General features: G+C 33.7%; 1 protein-coding gene across 3 annotated transcripts in view; it reads left to right on the forward strand.

Moving 5' to 3' along the window:
• LOC142337441 (uncharacterized) overlaps nucleotides 1-13,116 on the forward strand; it is an 81,601-nt gene extending 68,485 nt beyond the window's left edge. For all 3 annotated transcript variants that reach the window (XM_075386668.1, XM_075386667.1, XM_075386669.1), the window contains exon 3: nucleotides 11,534-13,116. In XM_075386668.1, the coding sequence (XP_075242783.1) occupies nucleotides 11,534-12,551 (1,018 nt within the window). In that variant the 3' untranslated portion in view covers nucleotides 12,552-13,116. The remainder of the gene's footprint in view (nucleotides 1-11,533) is intronic.
• Nucleotides 13,117-13,890: the final 774 nt, after the last annotated feature.

The following is a 13,890-nucleotide window of genomic DNA, read 5'->3' on the forward strand; positions in this document are numbered from 1 at the left end:
AGCAATGGCAGCAACGAACACAACCTGTAAGTTCAATCCTCCCTATGGACCTCATTTTGGCGGTATTTGGGAGCGCTTGATCCAGACTGCCTAACGCACTCTATTGATCATTCTAGGCTCCAGAAGATTGTCGCTTGATGTGTTCAGGACAATTTTGGTGGAGACCGAAGCTATATTGAACTCCAGACCACTAACGATTGTCGCTGACCTTCCGGAAAATGAAATGCCTTTCACGCCAAACCATTTTCTGATCAACAGACCGTTCAATTCTCTCCCACCAGGAAGGTTTGACAGCCAAGAACCCGCCAGTTTCAAGTCTTGGAAGAATGTGCAGCAAATGGTCAACCATTTCTGGAAACGACTCGTCAAGGAGTATCTTCCGACACTGTTAAAGAGGTCTAAATGGAGCGATAGTGGCCAAACACCACTGAGAGTCAACGACATTGTTTGGATTCTGAAAGATATGACTCCACGTGGAATTTGGCCCCTTGGACGTGTTCTCGAGGTCTACCCTGGACGAGATGGACAACACCGTGTGGTGAAGGTGAAAACGGCTTACGGCACGTACGTTCGCCCGGTCTCCGCGCTCGCACGCGTTTTGGCTGATTAGCCCATTTTTTCTTGACCTTTTTTCGAAACGCTTTTCTAGGCAACTTGGGTTACACCCTCTTCGACGATCTGGTCAAACGTCTGTGATGTGTTAGTTGGCTTCCTCTTTCCCCTGGAGCATGTCGTGCAACAATCAAGTCAGAAGTAAAACTTGAAAAAACATTGACTTTTGTCCTTATCGCAACCAAAACGAGTTGGTTGTTCCCGCAACTTAAAACTGAAAAAAAACTTAACAAACTGTCTAGAACAATGTAATTGAATCCTTATCTACATTCTCTTACAGGCGTAAATGTTATATGTTATATGCCTACTACGCTGGGGGGTGGGGTGGGGTGAGGGGAATAGATCCTAGATCCCAAAATGGCACCAACGGAAAAGATCTAGAAGAAAATATATTGACATCTTTGAAACCTCCCATAATTGATCAGTACTGTTATGTGAACCAAAATTATATAGGTGAAACATTATTAAAAAGTATACAAGTATGATGAACATATGACATGTATTAAACAGTTCGTATAATTCAAAATGTTGAAAATAGAACTTCGTGTTATGGCGTCTATGAAATGTAGTAATAATATTTTCATAAAAGGGAGTTCTTAGAAATCCTTTTTATGAAAACTTCATGGGAAGAAGGAAAAATTTATGCTTCGCGAAACTAACGTAAAAAGAATTTGAAATATTAAGTTTTAAACAAACACAGAATTATGGAAAAGTTGATGTCATAGAATTGCATTGAAGAAAAAAAATTTGCGAAAAGCAAAAAGTAACATTTTTTAAATTGAAAATTTAACTCCTCCCGAAATTCTGTACCTCCCAATTACCAGATTGTAAGTTAACCATTATCAACTTGGGCTGTTATATCTGCTAGACCATAGCAACACGTGCATGTACGATTATTTATCATCTTGCAAGTACCTCTTGCAGGCAACTGATGAAACTGGAGTGATAGCAAACAATTGCGATCTACTCTATCCCCCCCAGAGTTTTCTATGCCCCCAATTACAATATAAGAGTTGTTATATAGCACGTTACTATGTTTTACATAATTTCATTTGAAAACCAATTGACCTTTCAATTTCTTCGCATGAAACTTTTTTATTCCTTAGCTAAATTGTCTTTTCATCTGCAATTGAGATTCTGATGAGAATTCTAATCTAACTTTGCCCCGAAGCTTAAATAAGCTTGCGTGATAGTTAATGGTGACGTTTTTAAAGTTAGTAAAGTAATGAAGTAAATTGATCGAATGCTGCATGCTGCGGCCATTTTAAGAAGAACTTTGAACAGAAGAGTAAGGACGTTTAAGTTGAGGTCGATCATAATGCATAAGTATATGTCATGTTTATTTTGTAATTGATCTTTGAAAATCTATGATAATCTACGGTTTTGTAATTGATAATTACAAAACCGTAAATAATTACAAAACAATTTAAATGATGAAATCAAGCAGTTTCATTGTTTTTGTTTAATTCTAGATAATAATCTCATTCTTTCTAGCGACAATCAATACTAGGGTTTTCCTTTTATCTGGGCATTAATCAATTATTTCGATTCAGCTGCACTTTGATTCAAACCATCGAATACTGATTATAGTTTCAATATTGTGTCGGATATTATAGATCATCATTATTTGCCGATTGCGATTGAAAGTTGTTCCATAAACAGAAGAAAATTTTTATCCTGGCCATCGAGTGATGATGTTTTCCACGTCAAAATAAACATCTACTGTTCTTATAGATATACGCCTACGTTTTTTCCAGGCGGATACAATCTTTTTAATATGCAAATATGATCAAATATTTAAGCTCATGAACAAAATGTGAACTAGATTTGTTTTTTGTACCAATTATTTAGTGTTCGTTCAACTAAGAACAAAAAATAATTTATTCATGTTTGTTCACAGAAAATCAGAACTACAAAACAAAAGAATTTTTCACTACTGTTTCCTCAAATTCATGGCTGATTTCTTATGCCTTTTACAACCAACGCATGTCAATAAAAGCAGTGCTTGGGGATACAAAATTTGCTGGTTTTTATCTCAGAATACTAATTGGTAGAATTTTTTTCTCTAAAAGACAATTAGCTGTCTGCCAGTTACAGAAAGTGCTGGTTTTTCAAAAACCAAAGGCTCAATTTCTCACATTTAACTAAATTGCTTCAACCAGAACATTGTTCTTTAAAATTCTGAAGCATAATAATGTCCAAAACAATTAGAAGTTAGAAAGTAAGCCCTGAAACAAAAATGTCTGCCAAAACTGCTTCCTTTATATCATTGTCGTATTCATGGAAAAAGGAAAAGTATCAAAATACCAGGGAAACAAAATTCAATTTAGACCTTCAGGCCCAATTACTTTCGTTTCATGAAAATAAAAATAGTACGTTGACACCTTGACCTAACTGTTTTATAGTCTAAAACCATAAAAAACCAACCGCACCTCATTCTGAACTGTTAAATTATATCTCCAATCTTGAAATATTCAGGAATCTTTTCTTTGCGTTGCTTGTTTGTGTAAATTATTATTCATGTCCTTTTTAAGCGATGAATCTACAAAGTAAGGCGGAAATAGTTTTGTTCCAATTTTCCGAAATCCGTTTACGGTAAAATCTTTATTTCTCGGGAGAATTCAATCGAGGGTCCTTGCATCAGATGACTTCTGTTTTTTCCATTATGTTCGACCGCTAACAAAATTAACAAAGCTTAATCTATAAACAATTTTCCCAAAAAAGGCCTGCAACCTCTAAGAATCTTTTCCTACGAGATTTGTACTACTGCTTTGCCTAATATATACTAAACAATAGCCTATATATGATTTAAATTATAAATATGTGTAAAAACACGCATGAAAACAAATTTGGACAAAACATGCATAATATTGTTCTGAAATAAATTGTTGAAATTAGTGCTCTAGTTAGATCAAATATGTTTTTGCTTTACAGCAGCATGAAAACCAGGTACAAAATTCCTATCACCACGTTGAAACTAACATAGTGAAACCTGCAGTTTTAAAGTTATTTTCATATAAACTTAAGTCATATAATTTTTCAGAAAACAATTTGAGCTACATCGAACAATCTTTGTTCTCTTTGTCTCTTCACTATTACAAAACCAATGGAACAAAAAAACCAGTGATGTGAGCAGCAAACCGTAAAAACACGCTAGATTGATTTTTGGGTGCCATATGAAGAAGGTTTAGGTTTGTCCTGTTCTAACAAGAATTTTCGAAATGATAATCAACGATAGGAAAATAGTGAGGTGAAGACGCCCAATTTTTCATGGCGCGAAAATGCATAAACCAATTTTTCTCTTGTTTTCTAGAAAGAAAATCTCGTAGAAACAACGTATTTCCTCCGGTTTCAAGAATTAATCTGAAACAAATTTATTTAGTAGTTTTTGCGCCTTTTTATTTAGTAGATTGTGCGTACAATTGTAATTGGAAACAACTTAACAGTATGCGTTTAAATATCTATTTATAAAAATTAAAATAGGGTAACCTTTTAAATAATAGTTTTGTTATAAACACGAGGAGCTATTCCCGATTTTTTAAGAAATGTTTTATTTAAAAAACTGATGAGTAGTAATTGGGTTCTGATTGTAATCATTATTTTAAGTAAAAACTGGGATGTCATGTTTTTCCTTGAGCTCAAATTATTATAGATTTTACACAAAAAGGGTCTTTCAAATTGCTGCATCGCTAAATTCTTCATCCTAAATAAAATGACTGCTCAACGATTTTCAAATTTTTCCGTGGGACTTTAGTTGAAATCCTTTAAAAATGAGTCCTGCCACAACTACATTAATCGTAAGTGCTTTGATAAAATTGTTCTCGTTGTGGATAAATTGGATAATTTAAAGTAAACAAAAAAATTTTTAACCCAATTTTAATGCCACCTGATCAACCACCATCAGAAATCCTGAACAAAAAATCGATTATTGTGGGATCAATTTCATCTAATCAGATCTTAGGGAAACAGTTTCTTTAAGGGAATGAAGCCCTCATCTTTGGTGAAAAGCCTACAGATATTCGAAAAGACATTAGTCTAAGAATGTGGATCCTTTACAAAATGAAACTAAAAAAATGTTCAACAGATGATTATACCTAGAAATGTAATTTTAATGAAGATATCCACTGCTACAATTGCCAGTGCTATAAATTTTTCACTTTTTCAAAATTGTTTCCGGATGAAAAGGAAAATGCTTTTTGTGCTGACAATAACTGATAGCAATTTTTACTTAAACAAAGTTTCTCTTTATGTCACTCACTTGTTTTTTTTGTTTTAGCCTCGTACTTTATCTGCCTGCCTAAACCTAATGTAAACAGTAACGTACTTTTACAGCTAAAGTAGCACTCTACCTCTGATTAAAAACGCCGTTTCGATCATAAACCTATTATCATCGCGTTTAAATTTACATTAATTAAAAAATTCAATTAATAATTTGAATTTAAGACATGTCAACTTGTTTTTAAAAGACTTGTGTCATATCGTTACTGTCGTTGGTTTAAAAAAATTTCTCTCAATGAGTGTGGTTTTATCTTCTTAAAAGTTTTGTAATGAAAATACTTTCCATATTCTCAATGCTAAGTATCCTTTATACATTGAGTACAGGTTCGAGTCACTTGTATTTAAATTTTTTGAAATAAATTTTGGATAAAGCCTACCTTTTCGAGAATTTGCCAGTTTTCCTAGTCCCTACTTTACTGTTTCATGGGCTTGGTTGAGCTTACTGAGTAGTAAGACAGTTTCTAGCAAAAAGTTGAAAAAAACAGAAGACTTAGATCTGAAAACCTGATCAAAAATTTTTCTCTCGAAATTCAAAAACAAAGATATTGAAAATTGAGTATCAGAGATTTAATTCTTTGACATAGAGGCAGCAGCTTTAAATAAATTGGCACTCGTAATTATCTAAAATTGGCTATTGTGCTATCTTTAAAATTACGCTGAGGTTTGAACTAACGGACTTGATTTTTTTCCTAATGGTCACTGTCAGCAAAAAGTGCTTCCTATCAAAAAAAAGTTATTAATCGTGTTATCAAATTAGTGTGAAAGTGCCCACACTTGCAAGTTTGATTGGTCGTTTTTGAAACCATGGAGCCGCAATGGTTTGTCTTGTATTTTAAAGCGTATCTTTAAAAAGGGCAACAGTATTGTAAAGAAGCTGGTCCAATGATGTGTGGGAGTGCGTAACACAACAGACCACCTACATGAGAGATCCAAAATTTTCCGAAAAAGATTTATTTTTAAAATTATTAGCTATTGTGTGGAAATTGCAGATAACACTCCATTTTTCAAAAAATCAAAGCTTGATTTTGAGAGACCATAAAAAATACTCCAGTGTAGAATAAAGAATTAATAATCAAACAGAAGAGTATTCGCTTTCTGTGGGTTTGTGTAGGCAATATTCAACACGCTTTAAAGAAATTATCAAGTTTAAAACCCGGTTGATATCAGCTCGAACACCAATATTTTGCTGATTTAATATCAGAGAACGTTTCAAACTTTCCTTGGGCTCCTGAACTTGAAACATTTTTTTCCTGCAAAATCTTTTCCTGGATAATGATAAAAAAGTATGGTTTCAAGTACCAAATGAAATGAAAACTTATAAATTTTCATCGACATCATCTAGTGCCAGGTATGAGATGTATCTAATCTGGGCATTTGAGTATACTTCAAACGTGAAAAGTAGAGAAATGATAAACATTTTGGAACTATTTTATTTCTCAATATTTCCTCGAGAAACTGAGCAATTAAAATGCCTTTTTAACAATCAATCAAACTGATCTAGTTTTCAAATTTTGCAACATTTATATCTCGTTATCTCGTTATATCTTCAAAACCGTATCCGTTGGTCATAATTGGCTGAGCAAAAAAAAAGTTGGGCTGGTACTATGATCTGCAACCCAGTTTCATAGTGTTTGATCAATGAATGTTTAATCAAGGGCTGTACAAAAAAGATGGGATACAACCCTAATATAAGATCAAGTCGTAGATTCTGTTCAACGTATACCACCATCAAAGTTACAGGAAGTAAATTAATGGTAAAAGTAATGAACCTAAGTCAGATAAGTGCGCAGTTTATCATCCGTTATCCCAGCTAGATATTTCCTTCGGGAGAGAAAAAAACAATGGGAAAAATCAGACCACTATTTGTTCTCCATTACCCTTTATCTTTAATCTCATAAGTCACATTTAGATTTGCTATCTTCAACTGACACTTTGCTTGCTGATTTGAAAATTGAATTTAAGGTCATTCCTTAACTCATACCACTCATTCAACAGCAAAGTGCCCTAAAGTAACCAGCGTGAGATTTGAAATTTACCCAAAGTTTGCCCGGGGCGTTTAGAGTGAAGAGGTCGCGATAGCTGTCTTTATCCAATTGGATTAGCCAACTTCAATGGAGTTAGAAAGTGTGTTTGTGTGTATGAATGTGGTTTTGATTTGTAATTCGTATTTATTGGTGTTTTAGGGCGAAAGGCAAATGCGATTAGTGGATCTAAATGCGGAGGCTTTGTGTATGAAGCTACCTTTTGCTTTGATCAGATTTGTCTTTAATCTGTTTCTTTATAAATTAATTCATATAACAAATAGGAAAAGACGGAATTGTTATTCTAATGCATCATGAGTACACACACATGTATACAAAGACAAAACACACACACACACACACACACCACACAGACACACATGCACTCACACACACAGACACACACACACACACACACACACACACACCACACACACACACACACGCACACCAACACACTTACACTGACACACACACACACACACACACACACACACACATATATATATATATATATATATATATATATATATATATATATGTTTATAGTATATATATATATTTTTAGTTTCGTAAACGTCTTGGTAATTGTTTTGTTTGTTATCGCAGACTGTCCTCTTAAAGAGGCAGATATTGTTGTCTCCAATTGCTTCAATTCTTTAAATTCTAACACAGAACTTGTACTGCTATGTTTTTTTCTTTGTTGAGAAGGCGAGGTATGTTTATTGTTCCGACCCCCACTTTAGAGGGGAGGGAGGAACTATATACTCAACTGGGGTTTTTTTTTGTTCAGTCAATTTTGGCCGATCGATATATTCATCGTAGAGAATTGTGAGTGGTATCGTTAAAAAGCCCGTCTAGCGTAGAATACGGAATTAAAAAGATTTTTTCGATTTTCGTTATTTACAGGGAGTTACCGACGTTTAAAGTTTTGTGAACATTGGACTGTTTTTGTTCACATTTTCAGTAATTTTTGCTAAAATTTGGCACAATTTCGCTAATATAACTCAAAATAAGTAAAAATGTTTAACGGCAGAGTGGTGTTGTTACCGTTAGAGATAGAAGAGCGTTGTTGGATTGTTTGATTGAAGTTTTTTATGGCTAAAATTTTTGATAATTTTTTCAAAAATCAAACTTTTTTCATCAAAAATGGCACAAAATATGCTTTTTTGGTCCATTTTGTTAAAGTTTACCAGATTTAGTGACCTTGAAACCTTGACGCAGACTCCCCAATCTCAAAAAGAGCGCTAGTTGAAATTAGGCGCCGCATGAAATTCTTCTGAAAATAAAACTTTGCCGTTTTTTGCAGATTTAACTCGAGAATTATACAAAATGCATCGTTGTTTTTTTTTTATTTGAAGAATTCCACTCAACAATGGGTCTAAATCGACAACACTTGGAACAACTGGTCAGTTTGCTGGTTGCGCTAAAATCAGGGAGAGGTTCCATAACATCATGGATTTTTAGAATCAGAGACTTTTTGATTTTTATTTTGATGCTGCCTTTTTCAAAATATTTTGCTTCCGTTTTTTTTATGTTAATTACTGACAATATTTTTTATTCACGGCTCCGTTAATGAGAGCTCCAATTTACGTAAATTAAGGCCAAATGTAGATACCGTTTGTTCTCAGAGAAACCAAAGGGTTTTTATGGCTTTGAGGAAGAGTTTTATTAAAATTTAACTGAATTCTTGTCTTTTGCCTTTAATTGTTATTCTTTTGGCTGTCCGATTTTTAAGTTTAACCACTCAAAGATCTAACTTTTTTCCTCAAGAGGTGCAGGTGAACGTTTTCTATTCATTTGGTCGTTACCTAATGTCTCTTATGTTATTGAATGTATTTGTTTTAAGGAAATTTCTGTGCTTTTTTGAATTTGTCAGTTTTTTATATTTTTTTAGTCAACATTTTGCTTTTTCTCTGTAAATACAGGCCAACCTTTCTTCCATATAGAACACAAACTGTTTTTATGGCCGATTGTTTTAGCAGAAGGTTTTCTTGCTTTTGGTACTACAAGTTTTCATACAAAATTTTTGTGCATAATTGCCCATTTTTGCTGTTGTTTTTGTTTCTTTGGTAAATTGTCACATTATACAACAATCTAACTGAAAAACAACTTAAAAACATTTGAAACTGAAAGCATTTTTTGTTTTCCTAACATATGTTTTGAAGGGCTGCGACACCGTTCTCTTGCAGAAATTAGTAGAGTTTTTTTATTATTGCCCTTAATTTGCTGTTAATTTTTGTTGTCATATGCCAAATTTTTTTGTAATTAAAGTTCTCAGTGGCCAACTATAGATAAAGAAATGAAATTAATAACTGATATCGGTAAATACCTTATGGTTGTTTTGACTTTCGAATTTAAAAAAAGAGTGATAGTGTTCTTCAACTTTTTGCTGTGGTTTGCGTTTTCTTTCGTATTTTACAATTTTGTTTCATTTTCGTAATTTAGCCTCATTATTTAGGGCTCTTTTTAATGTTTTGTTGAATCAAACTAAAATTTTTCTGTTATTTAATCGTTTTAAATGATGTCTTCAAGGCTTAGACAATTTGTTTCAGAAGAATTTTGTGAAATTTGGATACTTTTCAGTTTTTGTGGTTATTTTTGTTGTCATTTTGTGATAGTCGTCTTACAAAAAACGTTATGATGATCAAAGGAAACGCAAATGAAGATGTTATATTCTCGCAGTTAATATCTTATAAATTTATTGGCTTCAGAACTGTGGTTTCGTAAAGTTGTTTGTGAAACTTATTAGTTCAGCTTGTATTTAATGTTATTTTATAGTCTTATGGTTTAGTCTCATTAATAACAGTCGCAATTAGCTTTCCGAGAAGTTGCAAGACAAACTGTCTACTCTTTTAGTCGAACGCTTTTGTTGGCTATGAATTTTGTAATTATGTGTTTTTAATAAAAAAGGGATAGATTTTTGAGATCTGCCAATTTTATTTCTGTTAAATTGTAGCTAAGCATCTCTATACACAATTCACATCAATTATCTATTCAAGAACAATTTGCTCTCTATAACGGTTTGATTTTCCCCGAATGGTCTTTCTTCTTAGAACAACCAGTTTTCATAAACCAATTTTCGTTACTTTTGCATATTCGCCCCTTTTTTGTAGGTTTTTGTTTTCTTTCACAGTATCACAATAATGGGCGTCATTTGATTTACAAATGTTGCCAACTGTAAAAAATGCAAACAACATTTTTTTATTGCTTTTAGTGATCAGCTTAAAATTTAATTGATTGGGGGACATCGTTTTCGTGCACAATTTTTCGTGCAAATTTTTCGTTTTTGCGCGTATTTGTCGTTCTTTTTGTATTCTTATGACATATCCTGGATAATGAAAGGCTTCAGTCACTCTGTATTGAGGTATAGAAGACTCTCTCAATGATTTCATTTGGTGCAAAAAAGTACTGGTTAATCTTCTTAGTATAAATTTTTTCTGATGCCATTTCGATTTGGTTATTAGTGATTTTCAAAAAATGGACAAGGAGGTTTGGTTGTAATTAATATTTGTTACTGTTTGATTTTTACTGCCGTCTTTTCTGGTAGTCATATTATGGTAGCCACAGATCCCATAAGCCCTCTAGAGTAGATTATTTTATTCTTTTAGTAGTGTGTTGAACGATATGTTGATATGTTAATTTTTTTATCTCTTCCTCATTTGGTAGAGAATTAAGTGAAAACTGTAGATGACCGGGGTCGGAACTTAATGTGCTATTGCACATTACCGAACCGCCTTGTTTCATGAATTTGATATCTATGAAACTAACTCTATAATCATTTCTGCGCTAATTCAGAGTTTGCTGTTTAAATGTTATAATTCATGGCTGTGTTACCTTTTGATTTTCTTAATATTTTTTGCGATTAATATTTTTCTTGTCGAAAAAAATTTATTATGCTTTTAACCCTTTTTCGAAGGAAATAATTGTGTTTAATGAATTTTTTAGACAACGTAATTATATTAACTTTTTGTCTTGTGCGTAATCTGAGTTCACTATTAAGATCATCTTCTTGAAGACAAAGGTTTTCATTTATTCAGATTCAAACGAAATAATGATGGATTTTCTTGGCAAATGTTCTGTAATTTTATTTCAATTACGCTGATTTTGGGCTGGGAAAAAATAGTCAGCATGCTACAGTTAAAATCCGGCATCAAATTTCTCCCCAAAAATAGTTTTGTTCCAGAATTCCAAAAGAAACTGTTAATAACTTCCAAAAAAAACCTTGTTGCAGAACGATAAAAATTCTGTTGCAGAAATCTAAAAAATGCCGAAAAAAACAATCAAATCGTTTCAAATGAGCTACGCTTTAACTCGCTGATACTGCAATTTTCCTTTGAAAATTTGTTGCCTTACGAACTGCACTTTAACTCTTTTCAAATTTGCTCATCTTGTCTAATGTTCTACGGAAAGTTTTCGCAAGACGATTGGTCATGTTGCAAGATTCTTGCGAGGTCGTTCCGGTTGTGCTCTGCTCTTTTTGGACAATATTAAAACATCAGTTATTATGAAACCAAAAGCTTCATTTAAAAATTATCTTGAATTGGTGATTCAACTCATTTTCCAACGCTTATTGTTTTGAGTCATAAAATGTATGGATATAATTTTTGAATCTGTTATAGGAAATGCATAATCTGCGTTGCTGCCATAATGGGTCTCTCCTTCGCCCTCATTTTGCCAATTTCAATCGGATGTCTGTGTGAAAATCTTCTTCTAATGACCTACATGTACTTTGTCAACTTCATCTTAATTGCTGTCGATGCAGTTGTCATTGTGTTTGTCTATTCACAAATCTATGTCGTCATTCGGCAATACGACAACCTCAGACGTCACATGGTCAACGCTGAAATGGCATTGGACACGACTTGTAACAACCATCTCTCGGCTCCAAATCCGAACGACGATCTCTCGGGTCACAGATCAAGCGAGTCGGGAAAGTCGAATAAGCGGAACAGCGGCGCGTCCGGTGGGTGCCCTCGGAACATCCCGGCATGCTCGGCTAACGTCCCGTACGGTTGCATGCGGCTTCCGAGTTGCCAGCAATCATCAATGCGCTCGGGAGCTCTGAACGACACGACTCACAAAGCATCAACTCGGCTTTCTTCCATAAATGGAAAGAACGTCCAAAACGGGGTAAATTTGGCAGTTCCACGACCCGAAAGCCGAAGATTGATTCATGAAGCCGATCAGATTCAGGTTGATAACCCAATGCCAAAAAACCGGGTAGCAATTGCGGGTTTTCAAAACCCGGACCGGCTGAGAATTTCGGAGCGGCTTCATAACGATAATAGACCAGAGGATAAAAGCAAAAAGGTTATTCGGATCAAGAAAAACATCAAACGAGAGACGAAAACTACACGAGTTTGCATAATTGTCAGCTCTATTTTTATCATATTTTGTCTACCTTCGGCAGTTTTCCAAGTAGTTTGGCAGATTATGGACGATGATTATTTTGGGATTGAGGGACCGTTTTTTCCACTATTAAAACTATTCTACACTCTATCGACATTTAACGCAATTGCAAATCCCATTATATACAGCATTTCTTCGCCAAGATTTCAACAGGACATTAAACGAATTTTCTCCGACATTCCTGCAAAACTATCCAAAATTATTCGAAGACTTCCGGGTATGAGTTGAAAATAGTTACTAGCAACAAACAGATTATAAAAAATCAAAATTTCGAAATTTTTGAAGCTGGGAACATTGTTTTTTTTAATTCAAAAGCGTATTTTGCCAAATTGTGAAGGCTGCCGATTTCGTTGTTTTAGTTGAAAGCAACTTATTATCAATTAGCAAACAATACATTCGCTACAATTCTGATAATTGATCTTTCCCGTTATTGCCCCCATGCAATTTTGCAAACCCTGTTTATGTTTTAGCATATGAATGGCTTTCGATACTGATTACATATATTTGGGATGCAATAAAGGAAAAGACCCCTGGAAATAATATTGCCCCGTTTATAAAATAACTGCTTAATTGTAGTGCATTAATATTAGCCATCTAAATCAAATAACTTTGAAAATTGGAGATATTTTTGCTGCTTCCTCTATTTTGTTTTCTGTGTAGCAGTATATATCTGAAAAATGATAGTATTTTAGCAATTCAAGATGATATTTTTAAATTAACGATTTCCTTGTTAGATGTAGAATTATAAACTGAGCATGTTGACTTATTTCTTTCTCATTCAACATAATAAAGACTCTTTTCCTCGACAAGCTCAAGCAAAAGTACATGCACCTTTTAGCTTCAGATTTGTTTATTATAATAAAAAATGTTCGCCGTAAAATGGTATCCTTAGTCCAGATCTATTCTTCTCGCCCAAAATTTTCCTTGGAAGAAACCTGCGCTTTCATATCGGCCGAGACGACGTTTCATCAGTATTACGGACAACCTTGACTCAGTCTAGTCCAAAAATTTTAATCTTGACTAATTCTAGACTAAAAGCATGCTCGCATATGCATCGAACATTAGGGCCACGCATTGATTAAAAATTTTAACTCTGCTCAAGTATTAATTTTTTTTAAAAAAAAATTGGAATTAAAATTTGAAAAATTTGCCTGATTTTAAAAAATGAGTTATGTAATGAAATGTGAAATAATATAGAAGTTTTGTTTGCACTTATGATAAGAACAGGTGTGGCGGAAATTGGCTATAATCACACCAAGTATTTTCCCAAGGAAAGATTTCATGGTACCTATATGTCGTTACATGATCAAAACACCACTCTGATCTGGTTTCTGGGTTTTTGATTTAGATCTCAGCAGATGATTTTTTTTGTTCCTGATAGACTAAAGTTGATAAAAAAACTAGTTCTGGTCTCATAGGGAAGTTCACTACCAACGAAAATCGAATTCTATTTGAGAGCTCTTTTTTTATAAAAAATTTTTCTTCTTTTTTTTTTGCTTTTTAAAGTTACGTAGAGACAAGTCACTTTTCATATCGAGGTTCCGTTAATGACAAAGTTCGTTTACAG

This window comes from Convolutriloba macropyga, chromosome 4 (genome assembly GCF_964194025.1).
Source record: "Convolutriloba macropyga chromosome 4, txConMacr16.3, whole genome shotgun sequence".
NCBI classification, from domain to species: domain Eukaryota; kingdom Metazoa; phylum Xenacoelomorpha; order Acoela; family Convolutidae; genus Convolutriloba; species Convolutriloba macropyga.